At 47.1% G+C, this 17,802-nt stretch overlaps 3 protein-coding genes across 3 annotated transcripts; 1 reads left to right on the top strand and 2 right to left on the bottom strand.

The window, feature by feature from the left end:
• Window positions 1-4,570: 4,570 nt before the first annotated feature.
• On the bottom strand, window positions 4,571-5,967 carry LOC138117746 (keratinocyte proline-rich protein-like). The gene is made up of 2 exons (XM_069028303.1): window positions 5,954-5,967; window positions 4,571-5,555 (listed from the first exon to the last, which is right to left on the bottom strand). Exons 1-2 carry the CDS (start codon window positions 5,965-5,967, stop codon window positions 4,571-4,573), a joined length of 999 nt encoding a protein of 332 aa, XP_068884404.1.
• Window positions 5,304-13,207, top strand: TSEN2 (tRNA splicing endonuclease subunit 2). Its single transcript, XM_069028127.1, has 12 exons — window positions 5,304-5,739; window positions 6,064-6,253; window positions 7,004-7,085; window positions 7,768-7,804; window positions 8,188-8,692; window positions 8,794-8,871; window positions 9,349-9,399; window positions 10,074-10,212; window positions 10,902-10,938; window positions 11,551-11,662; window positions 12,045-12,134; window positions 12,561-13,207. The coding sequence occupies exons 2-12, from the start codon at window positions 6,080-6,082 to the stop codon at window positions 12,618-12,620; spliced, it is 1,365 nt and encodes a 454-aa protein (XP_068884228.1). The 5' UTR covers window positions 5,304-5,739; window positions 6,064-6,079; the 3' UTR covers window positions 12,621-13,207.
• A 54-nt stretch (window positions 13,208-13,261) lies between these two features.
• MKRN2OS (MKRN2 opposite strand) lies at window positions 13,262-17,735 on the bottom strand. Its single transcript, XM_069028126.1, has 4 exons — window positions 17,536-17,735; window positions 16,151-16,200; window positions 15,365-15,527; window positions 13,262-13,966 (listed from the first exon to the last, which is right to left on the bottom strand). Exons 1-4 carry the CDS (start codon window positions 17,733-17,735, stop codon window positions 13,720-13,722), a joined length of 660 nt encoding a protein of 219 aa, XP_068884227.1. The 3' UTR covers window positions 13,262-13,719.
• Window positions 17,736-17,802: the final 67 nt, after the last annotated feature.

Genomic DNA, 17,802 nt, shown 5'->3' with positions numbered 1-17,802 from the left:
GATAGCCAGGAAAAGTAGGTAAATATTGGGCATCAATATTTGGAGAGAAATGCAATGAGCAAAGCAGTTGTTTAACAATTAGGCAGGTGTTTCTAAAAATCTGAGCCACTGCTTTAGGGCTCTGCGTTCATCTGGATGCAAAAAAGGGTTGTGCAGAGGAAAACTGGAAGCCAAACAAAAAGGAAAATTAAAAAACCCACTAAAAACTTGGAAAGCTTTTTCTATTTGCTCCTACAAGTTAATACAAAGCACGTAACAATTTGAAAAACATTAGGAAAAGCAAGAGAGGCAATAATCAATATCTGAAAAGTCTGCCAGCCCTTACAGGCCTGGTTTGAGTGTCTAAGATGTGCAATTTAAAGGTGGGTTTCGAGTGTTTTGTGCCTTTTTAGACGCAGGCCCAGGTGCACACTTGACTAATATGAAAATCTATCTCACATTTACATCTTGCAGTGGAGCAGAACAATTGTTCTGCATTTTGCACGGGGCTGTGAGGGGAGCCCTAAGTGAAAATTGCTGTAACATGGACACCTAGTGGAGACACCCAACTCCTGCCGTGCTCTTTCCGATTGGAATACACACCAGAAATTGAACTTTTACTGATCATCTCGCTGGAGCCTGGAGTTCTGTGCCCAGCCCAGTGCTGAGCCACACGAGGTGAAGGTGATGGAGTCAGGATTTGGCCAAACAGAAGCTGTGCCTCATTGAACAGCTCACCCAGGGGACTGATGGAGCAGAAAAGCTAATGACCCATGCAGAAACAAAATGGTTCTTCAGCAAAAGGTAAACAAATCTGGGACTGGAGCTCGAGGCCTGGGTGAAAATCAGGGGGTTTAAGTGCCCTTAATTCCCCCTGGAATGGCAAGCTCAGAGCTTTTGCATTTGTTTCCAGGGGGAGAAGGAAATCAGTGGCTTTGCAGAGACTTGATCAGAGAAAATTAATGTTCGCATCATTTTCAAATGCATCTGGAATGCAAACTGAGGACAAGGAGCGACTGTGATGCCCTCAGAGAGCCCTGACAGGATGGGATGGCATGGATCCTACAAGAATTCCACATCCAAGTATGTTTAATCTCCAAGAACACACAATCACTGTGCATGTCTGAGGTAAATGTACTCAGGACATACTCATCTCTAATGTCCTCTTTTCTCATGCTGTTCCCTTCACTGCCATCCACCTCGGGATTGCTGCTATTATGGGATTCCTCACTGGGTTGATGCTTGGCCAATATTTGACTTCTCTTTTTTTGTCTCCTGTGAAAACCATCTGAAACTGAGCAGAAACTAACCTTGATTTATTTCTTTAATAAACAAAATTAAGATGCTGCATGTTAATAAAAATGAAAAGTATTCCCTAGTTAGTTTTTTTTTCAGTTTCCAAAAACAGTCCCGTATCTCTGTCAAAGTTAATGTAACCAGAATTTCCATGGGAATTTCTGTCAGTCTGGGGAAACTGGAACTGGCTAATGTAAATAACTACAGCCCATCCTCCCACTACTGTCCACATCACCTTGTGAGAAAGAAAAGGGCTTTATTCAGAAAGGAGAGGGTCATATGGGGGTTTTGTGGATTTCAACTAATATGGGATGGCAAAATTTTACAGAAACATTCTGTCAAAGCTAGACAGAAATTATTACAATGACAAATCATGACTTGAATTTCACGGGATTCTAAGCAAAACCCTTTTCTTTTTTTGGCACGGATTCCAAAATTACCTAAAGACACTGTAAGAACAGATCATTCTTTTATGATTTTATGAGTAGCTTTCTACATGGGCAAATAGTTTTACAGGCTGACATTTCTGTTTCTTTTAATAAGCCTAAGCAAGTAAAATATGTATTTAAGGAGTACCTGGCCTGTATGTTTTGGCTGAGGCAGGACTGAGAATTAACTCCCAACTGCCTCTGAAATCCCAAAACACTCAGAAAACCACCTTGGATAACAAAACTCCCCTGTATTTTCCTCCACATGGCAACTCAATTTTACTGGGGTAGAAACTTCATAGCACAGTAACTAGTTAATATCAGCCATTAAATATTAGTTCATATAATATTAAACGAGCTCCTATTTTATAAATGGAATATTTCTTCCAAATGATTCCAGATGGGCTTTGCAATGTAACAGTGCTCATGGAAGGAAACAAACCACAGGCGGGCCGAGAGCACTGGATTGTAAATGTTATGCAGATTTTAAAGGAAATCACCACGTGTGTGGTCACAGGAGGAGTTTAATGAGCCTGGCAGGGAGATCATGTCTTGCCACTGGAACTGGTTTTCAGCTCTACTCCGCCAGGGCCTGAGAAATCCTGTGATGGCACAGAGCAGGAGCATCTTCCCCCTGGAAAGATATTGGGAGTTCAGAGGGGTTCCTATGGATGCACTGGATCTGATGTGGATGCCATAACGTATCCATGTTTCTATCCATAGAGCTTGGAATTTCTGGGGTTGGCAGCGCAAACAATGGGACATTGAGAGTCAGGCAGCACAGCCAAACACCAGGCAGCAAAGGCAACAGTGTCAGGGTTTAGGGCAACACATTTCCAGACCTGATGGGTTACAGCCACGGTGATTTAGGGAAGAGTCGTATCAGCCTTGTCAGAAAGCTGACATTGGCCTGGACCTTAATTTAAAAAGGCAATAAATCAGCTGAGTATCAATAAATAGTAAGCAATGAATACTCTGCGTTAGAGCAATGAATCAGCCAGAGAAAACAAGGAATGCTCTGTTCCCATCCTGCCATTCCTGAGACTGGAGCACAGAGATGGAAAGCTGAGGGATGACTCGGCAGCAGCTGCAGGCGCTCAGCCTCTGTAGGGCAGCAGGGAGCTCGCATTCTCTGCCGCACTGCAGACACAGCAGGAACGCTCCGGGAAGGAAAAATAAATCCTGCAAACTCCCGGGAAAGGGATGTCCAGTGCTTTTAGTGTGTCTCAAGGCAGGATTAGCTTTATTTGTACTGTTCCTGGAAGATGTTTGTTTCACCTGCTCTGAAAACTCCCAGTGAGAGACACGGTACAATCCTCAGCGTTGTCCTCACTCACAGGTACAATATTATTTTGCAATACGTTTTGCTCCTCCTATATTCCAGTGGTCCTGCAGGACAATGCAGGTCTGTTTTTTCCCATTTTGCCATCTCTAGACAGAGTTATTTCAGCCTTGTCCCGCTCTGCTTGGCTCCTGACAGCAGTGTGACATTTCTGACTCCCTGGGATCCACTGTGACCTCGAGGGCTGCAGTTCAGAGCCTCTCATTTGGGTGTTGCCTGCTCAGCTGCTGTCTCATCATAAAAACGGAGCTCGCAGGCATTTGTGAGAGTGTCAGAACAATTATTGATAAAAGAAATTGACAGATAAAAGAAATGTGGCGTGACTCATCCAAAGCCTGTCCTTCAGACAGCAAGTTCTGGCTGCAGCACCATCTGGGTTTATCATCAGGAACGGGAGCAGATATTTGGCTGAAGAAATAGAAGTGTGACTGAGTTAATTGAGGGACTGGCTGTGGGCTCCCTCCCAAGGCTGCACACTGATAATGAAATGTGAATGACCTGTAGCTCCTTGTGTTTTGTCTGCTTCTCCCAGCAATGAACGTCTCATAGTAAATGTGTCTGCACAGGGAGAAAATACAGATACTGCTAGCAGAGATAAACCCCACTTTCATTCAAATGAGACCTGATTTGACAAATTTAGAAGGAATTTTGAATCAGAGTGACGTCTTTGATGCTGGGTCATTTTCATTTTGTTACCTGGAATGTTTTAATTTGGGTATTTTAATGGCAGGGCTCTATGAATTAACCTGAAGTTACCAGAGCATCTCTGTACTTTGGTGACAGGAATACATCAGGGCCCTCTGTGGTTTGGCTTTAACACTTTTTATGTGAATCAACATCAAATCAAATTAACAGTCCTGAGCTGATGTATAAAGTAAAACTCTGTAGGCAATAACTGCAAGAGCACAAGCTTAGCATCCTCATGTTTTGTGCAATAATTCCTGTCCAGCCTTGTAACCACTATTGCCTGCCCTTTGGCTCACCATAAAAAACAGGAATGAGAGATAAAACACCTCCTAAGAAGGATGTATTATTACAGCTTTTCATCAGGGAATTCACTGATCTCTGTTGGCAATCAGAATTCTCTGCTGAGAGTCTGCATCCCAGGAGCCAAATTGTCTTGATCCTTTTTGTGTGACAGTGGCACCTCACAGGGTAACCTCAAAACAGGTGTGTCGTGGGTGAAGGTGTGACTGAGGGTTTGATGAGCAAGGTTCAAGCTGGTAGAAAAAAGGCTGTCGGGTCCTAAATAGTGAAAATGCTTTGTATTTTATTCAGGTGCTTTTATTTTACAGTTCCACAAGCACATCCTCCCGAGCTGGCTCTGAGCTGCAGGATCAGCATCACCTGGTGGGACAACGGTGCCTTGTCCCGGGCGGCCACTGAGCCAGGGGGTTTGTTCCGGAGCCAGATGAGTGGAACATTGTCCCTGCCTCCCCAAAACCGCTGAGAAATCATCTCCCCGTGTGCCGCCTGCCCCTCCTCGTGGAGCTCATCGCTCACTCCAAGAGCTTCTCTCACTAGGTCACGCTAAAGCCGCCAGCGCCGGGTGATTTGTCCCCGGGGGGACATCACCGCGGCCCCGGCGGGGACAGCACCGCAGCGGAGCCGGGAGCGCATTCCCTGTCCTTCCCTGCCGGGAGCGCATTCCCTGCCGGGAGCATCCCTCGCTCGGGGCCGGCAGCCGGGGCCGGCCCGTGTCCCGCACCGCGGGGCCGGGAAAACGCGTCCTCATCTCTGCCAGAGCGGGACGCCCGAGCGAGCCGCTGCCGGCGGGACCGGGCCCGTACGGCGGGGAGGGAGCGCGGGGATGGAGCGGGACCAGGAACGGAGCGAAGCGGGACCCCGGGCGGGGCTGAAGCGGGGTCGAGGCGGGGCTGAGGCGGGGCTGGGGAGGGCTCGGGGCGGGCTCGGGGCGAGGCTGAGGCGGGCTCCGGGCGGGCTCGGGGCGGGCTCGGGGCGAGGCTGAGGCGGGCTCGGGGCGGGCTCGGGGCGAGGCTGAGGCGGGCTCCGGGCGGGCTCGGGGCGAGGCTGAGGCGGGCTCGGGGCGAGGCTGAGGCGGGCTCCGGGCGGGCTCGGGGCGAGGCTGAGGCGGGCTCCGGGCGGGCTCGGGGCGAGGCTGAGGCGGGCTCGGGGCGAGGCTGAGGCGGGCTCCGGGCGGGCTCCGGGCCGGGCCGCTCCCTCTCGCGGGCTCAGTGCGCAGGCGCGGTGGCGGCGCGGCGGTGAGGGTGGCGGTGACGGTGACGGTGCGTGGCGGGCGCGGGCGGCGGGAACGGCCCGGCTCGGTCTCCCCGAACCCACAGGGACACCCCGGGACCGGGCACTGCCCGTCCGAACCCACAGGGACACCCTGGAACTCTCCGGTACCGCCCCGGGGTCCGGGTGCGGGTCCTGCCCGTCTCCCATCACGTTGCGGCCGGGGCGCGCCCGGTGCGGATCCGTAGTCCGCCGTCCCTTGGCAAAGCGGATCCCGGTTTAAAGCAGAGAATCCTGCCAGGCCACGGCTCGAACTGCAGAATTTATTCCCTGATTCAAAGAGTCACAGAATCTCCCGAGCTGGAAGGGACCCTCAGGGATCATCCAGCCCAGCTCCTGGCCCTGCACAGACGCCCCAACAGCCCCAGCTGGGCATCCCTGGCAGCGCTGTCCCAACGCTCCTGGGAGCTCAGACTATTCAGAACGGTTCATATTTAGGTACTTGTGTGGTTTCTGCTTTTGTGCTCATACCTCTGCTTTATTCCTGAATGTACTTTGTTCCTTTATTTACTGGCGTTTCCCTCATAAACTCTTAGCTGAGGAGCATCCCTGTGTGCTCTGCAGGAGATGCCCCAAGCCACATCAGAGACCTCCAGCACACCCGTGCCTGTGTTTGTCTGGTGTCAGAGCTACAGAATTGAACTTCTGTTACCCTGCAGGATCCATTGAGAATTTGCTACTGCAGAGGGGGTCTTGCTGAAACACAGAAAAATGGGTGAAGCTTATCTCCTGAGTGTTAAGTCTTTTGTTTCCACTTTTTAGGAGGAAAAATTAGGAAATGGCAGAAGCAGTATTTCACCCCCCAAGAAGGAAAAGAAGAGTTTTTGAGTCGTACGAGGCTCCCTTTCCTGTGGATGTAGGGGGGAAGGATTTCAGAGTATGCCAGGCTGAGATCATTAACAACAATGTGATTGTGAGGAACCCAGAGGATATTGAACAGCTCTACAACAAGGTGCTGCACCCTGTTAGCACAATATTTGTAGTGTTTTAAATGCAGGTAAAACATAATACTGGTTCAAATCTGCTGCCTTTATGGTTTCCTGCCCCTTCAGCCTCCTGTGATTCTCCTTATTTCCCTTCTCTCCCGAAATCAATACAAAAAGTTTATTCTGTATCGAATGTGAGAAGTCTTTCTTATCCAAGCAAGTAAACTTTGTCATTAAGTGATATTGTGAGCTAAGAAACAGCTGCAAAGCCTTCATGTTTATGTCTCCTTTCAAGATTTCATGCGACTTTTCAAAGCATTTTCGTGTTTAAAGCTCAGGAGGTTGAAATATTGATGTTTTATAAATGCCTGTATGATTCTTTTAACTTCAGAGTGATTTATTCCTGTGTACAATAATCTGTGTTAAGTTTTTTGTGTCTGAGTACCATTTCAGCAGCATTCTAGTGCAGTGGTATCTCTTTGGTTTCAGGTGTTGTTTTCAAACATTTGCTGGGAGGTTTTGGCTGAAAAATATTCAGAATTCAGGAAAAAGACCCAACACTCTCCAGGCTAAATGGGATTTAAACCCCTGGTAAAAGCAGGTGTTTTAATACTGAACCAGTTACCAGCAGCTAAACAAGCTTTAGGCAGAGCTTAAATGCTGCAGGAGTTCATCTGCTTGTTCCAGCTGATCTCAGCAGTCCATGTTTTATAACTGGGAAAGAGGTTCATTTTTGTGCCATGAGATAATTAGGGGTTTTTTCCCGTCCTTTGCAGGGCTACTTTGGGAAAGGGATCCTTTCCAGGAGCCGGCCAGTGTTCAGCATTTCAGATCCTCTGCTGGTGGCCAAGTGGAGAGGTAAATGGGGCCTGTTTGTACCTCATCGCTGCTCTGGTAGCTCTTCTCACCTTTCCTCACTCATTGAAGGTGTATTTTTATGAATTACATGCAGAAGAATAATCTGCTGGATCAGGTTGAGGGTATCTCTCTCCCCATCTCTTGTGCCAAGGAAAATCCAAGAATATGAAATCCACGTGCATAATTCCTTCGTGCATTCTCCTAAATCTTCACTGAGTTGTTGCTTGGGAAGTCTGAAGTAAAGGGGCCATCCTGGAACTTTTCTTTCCCTAATTTTCCTGGGGTTTAATCTGCAGATTTTGATGTCCCTGAAATCATAAGGGGATGTTTTGTGAAGTTTTCAATCTGCTTGTAGCCAGTTACACCCAGTCTGCTCTTGCCTGTTCATAGGAGGACTCATTCCTTACTCTTCTCTCCCATGACAGTGAAGTCCCAGTGGACATCACTGGATTTTATCACATCCCTCCATAACTGTCTGGAGGAAAACAGTGTATTTAGTTGTTCTCTTGTGCACGCTGTTACCTCTGTACCTTCTCTGGTTCTGCTGTGGCCCTGCTTGAAAAGTGGGACCAAAATGGCACTGAGGACTGAAAAAGGGGATAATTACCATCTCAGTGATCAAAATCTCCCAAAACCGTCTTTATATTGATAAAACAATGTAGGATTTTTCTTTATTTAACAGGTATTAACACAAACATGCCCATAATTACATCTCAAAAGTAAGTTAATTTGCTTTTTTCTTGGTGTTTTTAGGAAACATTACTCTTGTTTATATTTCTCTTACTGGCTTTCAGATTGTTGGCTGTATAAATAATGAGGGTGACTTGCTTCTGTTTTCTCATGATTTCATTTATAAATCCCACTAGAAGAAGTAGAAATAGGGTAGGGGATGATATTCAGGGGGGTTTTTCATGTAAGCTTGCAGGTATTAGTGCTGAATAGAAGCCAAGGCTGAGTGCATGCATGGTGTGGGTAATGACCTGTGCACATTTGGGCACAGCAACTGCTCGTGTGTGTCTGTGAACTGTGCTGAACCCTCCAGGGTTTTAGTGTTAATTAAAGGATGTAATCCCTGGAATTCCTCATTTATTGCATTCCCCAGGTACCAGCGCCGTGTGCAGTGGGCTAAAAGTGTCCTGCAGGAGCAGGGCCTCGACGACTGCTCCGTCACCAAAATCCTGGACAGCTACACCAAACCCCTGGGGCTGCCCTTCTCCAGAGAGGATGGGGCTGAACAAACTGGAGACAGCTGCACCAGCGTGGGCCCAAACCCAGAAAATACAGAACCATGCAGGCAATCTGCTGGCAGGGAAGGAGCCCAAAGTCCTGAGGGTCAGAACGGGGGCTCCGAGGAGGGAGGAGATGCAGCCGTGGATCCTGGGAGTGGCTCCAGGGACCAGGAGCAAGGGGATTCCAGAGAAATGGCTGAAGGGTCCTGCCCCAGGGACCCTCCTGTGCTCTGTGGCTGCGAGGGGAAGCAGAGCCCTGAGCAGAGGGCTTGGGAGGGGATGGACTTGAGGGAATGTGCTCCGGAATATGTGCTGGTGCAAGAGGAGGAAGAAGGAAGCTCCTGTCCTGAAGATGACTCCACTCGTGCACAAGGAAATGTAAGGAAAAAGAGGATCCTCATCTTTTAGAAAAGCTGCTTTCCAAATTCAGTATTTTTTTCAGTTTAACATTTTAGTAATACAGTCAATTTTTCTTGTAGCTTGTCAAGAAGGAAGTATTAGTATGCAGAAAAAACCCATTTAGGATTTTTGAGTACTTACAACTCAGCTTGGAAGAGGTATGTGTCAAGCACAGTGCAAGTTGGTTTGCTTTTCATATGAAAAAGCAAACATTGATCTATGTTAACAATGTCATTTAATACCTGTTTCTAGAGTGCAGGGTCCTCCTGTGGCTCCTAAGTACTTGCATTGTCTTAGTCATTAAACTTATCTTGGATAACCTGTGATAATTACATGAGATGATTAAAAAATAGTAAAGGTCCAATCCCATTTGCTTTAGATGAATAATCCCACTGCCAGAGAGACCAATGGCAGGACTTAAATATAGAAATACCAGGAACATAATGTTTATATGAATCCTGTTTCAATAGTGCTGCTTCTAAATATATTATGTGTTAATTTTAACACCATGCCTTCAGCAGGGATGATGTAGAAAATTAATTAATTAATTAAGCCTTTGTTCTTGCAAGGCTTTGTGTATAAACCACAGGAGGAATGTAGCTATGAGTTAAACTTAATCTGTTTGGTTTTTTCAGGCTTTTTTCTTGGTGTATGCCCTGGGATGTTTAAGTATTTATTATGGTGAGGTAAGAGATTGAGTTAATTTTGGGTTACTGGTTAATTTTAATTTGGGGATACTCTTCCTCTGGATATGGTTTGGTCTGAAATCTTTACCTATATGGCAGTGATTTGTGCTGTTAATTCTGGAGGAGGAAATACCAAACAGAGTAATTGGGAAGATTTTCTTACAAGTAATGGTATTTATGTTTAGGAAATACAGGTCTGAAAGCTTTAAGTTTACCAAGACAAATATAATTAAGCACAGTCTGTCTGTTGAGAAAGGATTTTTGTTGTAACTTAGGCAGGAATTATGGGAGAAATAATATGGTGAATAGTCCCACCTGAAATGGCAAAATTCCTTGGAATTTGAAACATTAATTCTATTGATTCTATTCTGATAATTCTATTCATGAAATGACAATAGTTCAAACCTGTGCTTTTAGTTTATCAGGCTTTCCTTTAAACAGGGATGTTATGGGACTGATTGTGCACTGCCTAAAAGACCCACAAAGTGGAGCAGCAGGTTCCTGTCTTGTTTTTAGGGATTCTGTGTTTTACTGCCTGTAGTTGATGCTCTGTGCAGCAGCCTGGGCAGTTTGGTATTTGGCTGTTGTGATATTTGGTGTTTGGCTGCAGTGCTGTGTGTAGCAGAGCATGACTGGTTTGCATCAATGCAGTGACCTTGCTGTGTGGTTTTCAGGAGCCCCTGAGCATTGTGAAGCTGTGGGAAGTGTTCAGTGAGGTGAAGCCTGACTTCAAAACCACCTACATGGCCTATCACTACTTCAGGGGCAAGGGCTGGGTGCCCAAGGTGGGGCTGAAGTACGGCACGGATCTCTGTGAGTACCTCCCCAAAAATGGGATCGTTTCCAGCTCACTCCTCCTCCAGGCAAGGCAGAACTCCAGGCCCAGAGAGGAATTCCATGAGGAGCTGCAGAACTGGAGCAGCCTTTGCTGCTTTGCAGTTGGTGAAGGACGTTTGGGGTTAGCAGTGAAGTTGGGATGTGAGCGGAAAGGAACATCCCCTATCCAGCTGCTGAAGAGACAGCTTGGAAGGTCTGGTTTGCTTCATGAGGTTCATAATTCCTACAGGATTGCACTGAAATTCCCTTCCCAACTTTCTCTGTCCCCTTCTAAACACATCTTCTGCAGTGCTAATGTGACAGTCTCTAGAGTAACAGGTTTGAATCCAGATCCCAACTCACATCAAAGTTCATGCACATCATTCATCCCATTTAACAGAAGCTGGACTTGTGCTGAATTTACTGCTAAGACTCTTTCTCTGTATGGGTTTTTGGAGGGGGAGGGAGAGGGAGAAGGGACTTGTTTTTTGTCATTAATGGTCGGGGGTTTTAAGATTACAGAAATAATTAGTGGAGTCCTTGCAAAGTAATTAAGAACTCCATTTAGCTCATATCAACATAAACAGTGCAGTAATGCACTAACATCAATAGGGCAATATTGATGGGCCCTGGTGTTAAACTCACTGGAACTCTGATCTAACTGAGGTGTTTCTCTTTCATTTCAGTGCTGTATCGAAAAGGGCCCCCCTTCTACCACGCCAGGTTTGACACTCATGTTTCTGTCTCATTCCTTTGCTTCAAATTAAATTCCACTCACACCAATTTAGAATCTCACTGGTTAAGCACAGATTGATCACTCAAAATATGCTGCCAGCTAGGAATGTGAGATTTCTTCTAGCAGAGTACTAAGTGACACCATTTCTTTGATTTTAAATAACAGGCATTAAAAATGACAAGTTGTAGATGATGACGCACTCAGGAAAATAATTGGATTTAGTAATGCTGACTTAGAAAAATATATGGTCTGGGTAATTGATGTGATTTGGGAGAACTTTTAAGGGATGATGATTGTCTTTATTTGTTGGCTAGTCAGGTTGAAGTCCTAGATAATAAATTGGTTATAAATGTCAGCTCGGCATTAACAAAGAGAATGCCACAAACATCAGGAGAAGGGTGGGGAGGGAAGGTGCCATTGGGCATATCCACAACTTCAGTATTTCTTCTCTCTTCCTTATAGAAAAAGACTAAATTTCAACTTGCTACCTGCAAGCTGGCAGATTGTTTAATGCCAGTTCTTAGCCTCTAGTTCCTGAGTTTTCTTCAGAAAATGGCAATTTCCTCTCTGTGACTTGTCCTGCCTGCTGTGTCTTCCAGTTACTCTGTCATTGCTGAGTTGGTGGATGATAATTTTGAAGGTTCCCTTCGCAGACCCCTCAGCTGGATGTCCCTGTCTGGGCTGAACAGAACAACTGCAAGTGCTTCTAAGGTACAAGGGCTGGGGTAAAAACAGCTTTGGAGTGATTAATGTGCAGTTTGGCTCCAAAGGCGCAGGGAGTTTGAGGCTGAACAATATGAGTAGGGAGAGAAGTGTCCCTTTTCAATATCCAGGTGAATCCTGGAAGAATTATTATTAAATCATTACTATTATAGTTCTGCCACCTGTAGGAATGTTAAAAGTTGTGTGAGAAACAGCAAAAAGACCCGAGGGACACTTGTTTCCTGATTGCCACTTCTGTTTTTAAAGCCTTTTCTGCCTCCCAGGATTTTCTTTTGAGCAATGAGACTGAAATTTCCGTGAGATTTTCTGTGTGAGCTTTGCAGTGCTTCCATAATCCACTGAAATTCCTGTGTTTCCTGGCTGCCCACAGGAGCTCATGCTCTGCTATTTGATCAGACCTTCTGACATGACTGCAGAGGAGATGTCAACCCCAGAGTGTATGAAGAGAATCAAAGTTCAGGTGAGTGGTTCCTGCCTTTCTGCAGCTCCTTGGGAGAACTGTTCCTTGTTCTTTGGCTTGATTTGGGTTTTGCACACATGGCTGCAGTAAAATTAAATTCCTTCATGCCCCAAGTCATGAAAAGTGCATTGCAGGCTCTCTAAAAACTTAAAAATCTCCTAATCTGAATGTTGCTGTGCATGTAAGCATTTGCCTGGGGAAATAGGAATTCCTCTGGAGGTATGTTTTTTTATTTCTGAACATGTATTTCATGTTCAGAAATAAATGGAGAAATGTGTGAGAGTTCAGGAACAAACACAGTCATCTACTAAAATTTCTCAATGGTCATGTAATACAATCAATTTTACAGACCTAATCCCTATCCCTCACTGGTTATCTGTAGCTTTGGGGTTTTTTTCCCATAATAATTGCGGGGTTTTATTTCAGGAACTGATCGTTACTCGTTGGGTTTCGTCCCGTGAGCGCAGTGAACAGGATGAATTTTAACTGACTGCACAAGAAAAAACTCACTTTTATAAAATCACTTCTTGTTGTTTTTTACCTGATCTCATGATGAGCTGTTGCCTCAGAAGGTTTTCTACCAACATATTCACTTGATGTGTATAAATACTATTTAAAATGAGGTGTATCATGTTTATTGGAGAGAATGTTGTACTGTAAAATTGAACTGAACAGATGAAAGGGAAAAAATTAAAGCTGTGTCCCAACTCAAAATATAAAAGATAAAAAGGTGTATGTTTGAGTGGTGGCTACGCTGCAGTCATTAGGAACAGTATTTCTGGTATTATGGCAGCACAAACCTGACTGCACACTCTTGGTGAAAATGCACAAATTTGGATCTGGGGAGAGGTTTGGTTTTTGCAGTTGGGTGCCTGGACCCTGGAACTTATTTTCATAATCATGAGCTTAGAATTGAGGAACTCTTCCCAGAATGTGCAAGGATTTAAATTTATTCTGTGGCCTGATCAGGTTTTGGGCGCCTTTCCCTGTCGGGGTGAGATGTGTTGCTTCCCTTGGGATTTGCAACTTCATGCTCAGGAATTCACACATCTGAATTCAGCCTTGGCTTCCTTGCTTCACCATGCAGTTCAGAATGGAAAAGAAATCTGACTGGCAAAGAGGCTGGATTTATTTGTTGTTGTATTTATTAGTAATTACAGGACAGGAAAATAACAGTGGATCTGCAGTCAGATAGGGATTGGGGATTTCAGCAGTACACCAGCAGGTTCCCTTTTTTTACTCATCAGTAAGCAATTGCAGCAGGAAAAGGCCGTTTAGGTTTGCCACAGTTCATTTGTAAAGCCCTGAATTCCACCGCAGTCCTGATTTCTGGTGTGAAGTGTCTTTGCAGAACAGAGCACACAGTGAGTGTTAAATCAGGAAAGATTTTTGCATAGGAATAGTTCCCATGGAAATTCTCTGTGCTGTGTACATTGTATGTGTACACTGGTTCACTGAAATGCACAAGCTCAGTCTCCTGATCCTTCCCTGAGGAGCTGGATAAAGTTAATGGTGTTCTTAACAACATTCAGCCCTAACCCCTGAGATGTGGAGCTTTAACCCTTCCTTTAACCCTGCTGCTGTCCTACTCCAGCAAGGTGTCATTCCCAGCCCCGCTGTCCTGCTCTTGCTCGGGCAGGGGCACGACGTAGCAGTCGCTGTGTGCCAGCTCCTGGTGCAGGGTGAGGTACCTGGAGGCCTCCCTGGTGTGTGGGATCAGGAACCTCTCGGTGAACTCGGCCTTGCTCAGGGGCTCCCGGCCCCGGCCCCGCCGGACGCGGTTGACGAAGGCCAGGGCGAAGGTGTAGCAGTTGTGCTGCTGCTCCTCGTACCTGGGGAAACACCTGCTCAGCAAGGGCACCCCCCCTCCTTGCCACTCAGGGGGAATGCTTACTCAAGGAAAGCTCTCCAGGAGCTTCCCCTTGATCCCACTGGTTCAATATATTCCATTCATCACAAGTGGTACTTCCCAGCCAGGGAACTCTCCCAGTTTTATTCTCAGGGCTGCAAGATTTGACAAAAATGAGTTCTTATTTTTTATCCTTATTTGGCTTTTCCCTTGTTACCCTTTGCTCTTCCACCTGTTGTCACTAACTCTTTCCTGCAGCCCCAGAGTTAATTGTGTGCCACCACGGGTGTGTGGGAGCTCATTTAAAATCCAGTTCCTTCTATCTGTGATGTTCTCTACTATCCTTCAGTAGGTGAAGAGCTATCTAGAAAATCAGAATCAGGCTTGGCCTGAACCCAGAGGAGTTACAGGATTAGTTTAGTGCAGTTCCTGTCCATTGGAAAAACAAGCAGAGGATTTAATTAAAAGAGTTCAGTTTTCAGTTCAGTGGCCATTGGTCTGGTTGTAGAAAAAGTAGGTCACTGTGTCAGGGGGTGGCAGATGGAAACCAAAGCTTGGAGAAGGGATGCACACATCTCTCCACCTCCTGCTGGTGATTTTTTGATGTCAAGTCAGTTTTAATACTACTGGGAACTGTAAAAGTAACACAAATCCTGTTGGCTTTACCAACTCTGTAAACATCTAAAAATTCTTTTCTAAATTAAATTCTTCCATCGCCTTTAGGGGGGTAATGTATGATCCCTGAAATTTTATAGTCAGCACATAGAGAATTGCTAAAAAATGCTTTTGATTTGATGTTTTCTTTTTTTCTTTTATATTATGGTTACATTTATTCAGTGAAAGCCAGGCAGTCTCTGTGTTACAGCTGCTCTTACTGAGGGACAATCCCAGGACTGGTGTTTTTCTGGAGAGCTGCTCTGTCCCCAGCAGAGCTGGAAAACAGCCTGGTTTCCCATTTCTCACCACTGACAACAAAAACATCATCTGGATATTAGAACTGGGCAAGAATCCCATCACTGTGCTCAGCCTTGAAATGCAAATACAACTCACACTACTGAAACCTAGAAAAACAATTGCGGAGCTGGGCCTGGACTTTTGTACTCAGCAGCGTGCAGGTAATGTGTCACTGAACTGAGTGCTTAATGCAAAATTCCCTAAAGCCCCCCTCTTGGTTTAGAGCTTTTATGTCCTAGCAGATGAGTTTGTTACTTAAAATTCAGAACACTCTGTCCAGCCAGGGCAGGCTGAGGGTGATCCTGGGGCTGTCAGGAATGTGTGTCCTGAAGGACACCAAGCTCTGAATGACCCCCCACACCTTGTGGGGTCCGAGAGGAACCAGCCCAGTTCATCCCAAACACACCCCAGACTGTCATCTACACACCTGTGAGGGAGCCAGGCCTCTTCCAAGGAGAATTCCTCCAGGAGGTCGTCCCACTGCTGCAGGAGCTCCAACATGTCCGGCTGCACCAGGGGGATGCTGATGCACTGCTCCCAGCCACTGCCAGCCCTGTGCACACCCTCCTGGTCATAGTTGTACACCACGCCTGCAAAGACAGCAATGGGGCGCTGGGGGACACACACACAGCCCTTTTTGGGGTGTTTTTGTGACTTCACTTCCCATCAGCCGAGTAGGAAATGCAGTCCCAGCTTCCAGCAAAGACCTGGTCTCATTTTCACAGCGGGGTTTGAAAAAAAGTTTTGCTCTTCTGATAATCAGAGCAATTTAAGGACAATCAGGCTTCATTTTTAACCCTCAAATTTGACTGTCTTTGTATTAAATATACATCTGAAATGCTGTTTTGCAGGGTGGGCCTACTCTGGGGAGAACCCAGTAGGACTTTTTAAAATGTTTTTTAATTAGGAGTGTTTTAGAATTACCAAAAACTGTGTGGAACTCAAACATTCCAGTAATTCCTTTAAAGCAGGCCTAGCATTTCATTCGGGCTGGAAGGCACATGTTTACTCTATTCAATGCCTGTTCAATCCGTTCAGGGGAATGGATTTGCTCTGGAGCTCTGCTGCAAGGTAATTCCCAGTGCCCGATCCCAGGATATTCCCAGCTGGCATTGGCAGGGCAGCACGGGTGGCACCTGGGGTGACTGGAGGGGACACGGGGCTGAGCTGGCTCCTGCCGGGGTGCGGGAGGGGGCCGCAGGGTGCTGGTTACCCTTGGAATTGGTGATCCCGACGTGCAGGTCGGAGTGCCCGTCGTAGCCGCTGCAGGAGGAGCAGAGGGGCTGGTGGGGCACAGGAGCGGCCCTGCCCGGCCGGGCCCGGCACAGGCGCGAGGCAGCGCTCCACGGACACCTGGAAAAGGGGCTGCACTCCCAGAACGGGCGGGATCCCTCTTCCTGCCCCGTCCCTTCCCCTTCCCCTTGTCTTCCCCTTCCCTGCCCATTCCGTTTTCCTTCCCCTTGCGCTCCCCTTCTCTTTCCCTTTCCTTCTCCTGCCCTTTGCCCTCCCCATTCCCTCCCAGTGACCTCCTTTTTCCCCTCCCGTTCCCCTTCCTTCCCTTTTCCCCTCCCATTCCCATTCCCTATTTCCCATTCCGCTTCCCACCCATTCCCCATTCCCTCCCCATTCCCCCTCCTTCCCTTTTCCCCTCCCATTCCCCATTCCCTCCCTATTTCCCTCCCATTCCCTATTTCCCTTCCCATTCCCCATTTCCCCTCCCTATTTCCCCTTCCATTTCCTATTCCACTCCCATTCCCCATTTCCCCTCCCTATTCCCCTCTCATTCTCCTTCCCTCCCTATTTCCCCTCCCATTCCCTATTTCCGCACCCATTCCCTATTTCCCATTCCCTATTTATTTCCACTCCCATACCCTATTTCCCATTTCCAATTCCCTGTTTCTGCTCCCATTCCCTATTTTCCATTCCCTATTTATTTCTGCTCCCATTCCCTATTTCCGCTCCCATTCCCTATTTCCCATTCCCTGTTTCCCATTCCCTATTATTTCCCCTTCCCTATTTATTCCCCATTATTTCCCATTCCCTATTTCACTATTTCCCCATTATTCCCCATTCCCGAGTTATTCCCCATTATTCCCCATTCCCCATTTATTCCCCATTCCCGAGTTATTCCCCATTCATTCCCCATTCCCGAGTTATTCCCCATTATTCCCCATTCCCCATTTATTCCCCATTCCCGAGTTATTCCCCATTATTCCCCATTCCCCATTTATTCCCCATTATTCCCCATTCCCTAGTTATTCCCCATTCCCTAGTTATTCCCCATTATTCCCCATTCCCTATTTCCCTAGTTATTTCCCATTATTCCCCATTCCCGAGTTATTCCCCATTATTCCCCATTCCCCATTCATTCCCCATTCCCGAGTTATTCCCATTTATTCCCCATTCCCCATTATTCCCGAGTTATTCCCCATTATTCCCCATTCCCCATTCATTCCCCATTCCCGAGTTATTCCCATTTATTCCCCATTCCCCATTATTCCCATTTATTCCCCATTATTCCCCATTATTCCCGAGTTATTCCCCGTTCATTTCCCGCTCCCCTCGCTCCCCGCTCCCGCAGCGCCCCCTGGCGGTTACTGCAGGAAGGTGCCGCGGGTGGGCCTGATGAGGAAGGCGCGGGGCTGCCCGTGGCCGTGCCGGAAGGGGCAGGGCAGGCGGACAGGCGCGGCGGCCAGCCCGGCGGCGCGCAGGTCCCCGCCGCACGCGGGGCAGCGCGCTGGCGGCGCGCGCCGGCAGTACAGGAGCGCGCGGCAGTGGCGCACGCGCAGCAGCGCCATGGCCCGGCGCGCCGCCGCAAAGCTTCCGGGCGGAAACAGAGCCGCGGCCTCGGGGCGGCGCCACGGC

Source organism: Aphelocoma coerulescens, chromosome 12, assembly GCF_041296385.1.
Source record: "Aphelocoma coerulescens isolate FSJ_1873_10779 chromosome 12, UR_Acoe_1.0, whole genome shotgun sequence".
Taxonomy (NCBI): Eukaryota; Metazoa; Chordata; class Aves; order Passeriformes; family Corvidae; genus Aphelocoma; species Aphelocoma coerulescens.
The sequence above is the reverse complement of the archived record's forward strand: the minus strand, read 5'-3'. Positions and strand labels throughout refer to the sequence as shown.

Coding starts and splice junctions, on each gene's coding strand:
- TSEN2 (XM_069028127.1), top strand. CDS start 6,080: ATGGCAGAAGCAGTATTTCACCCCCCAAGAAGGAAAAGAAGAGTTTTT. Junction 6,254..7,003: donor TTGAACAGCTCTACAACAAG/GTGCTGCACCCT, acceptor CGTCCTTTGCAG/GGCTACTTTGGGAAAGGGAT. Junction 7,805..8,187: donor CCCATAATTACATCTCAAAA/GTAAGTTAATTT, acceptor TGCATTCCCCAG/GTACCAGCGCCGTGTGCAGT.
- MKRN2OS (XM_069028126.1), bottom strand. CDS start 17,735: ATGGCGCTGCTGCGCGTGCGCCACTGCCGCGCGCTCCTGTACTGCCGG. Junction 16,201..17,535: donor ACCCGCGGCACCTTCCTGCA/GTAACCGCCAGG, acceptor CTCCTCCTGCAG/CGGCTACGACGGGCACTCCG. Junction 15,528..16,150: donor CGGGATCACCAATTCCAAGG/GTAACCAGCACC, acceptor CTGTCTTTGCAG/GCGTGGTGTACAACTATGAC.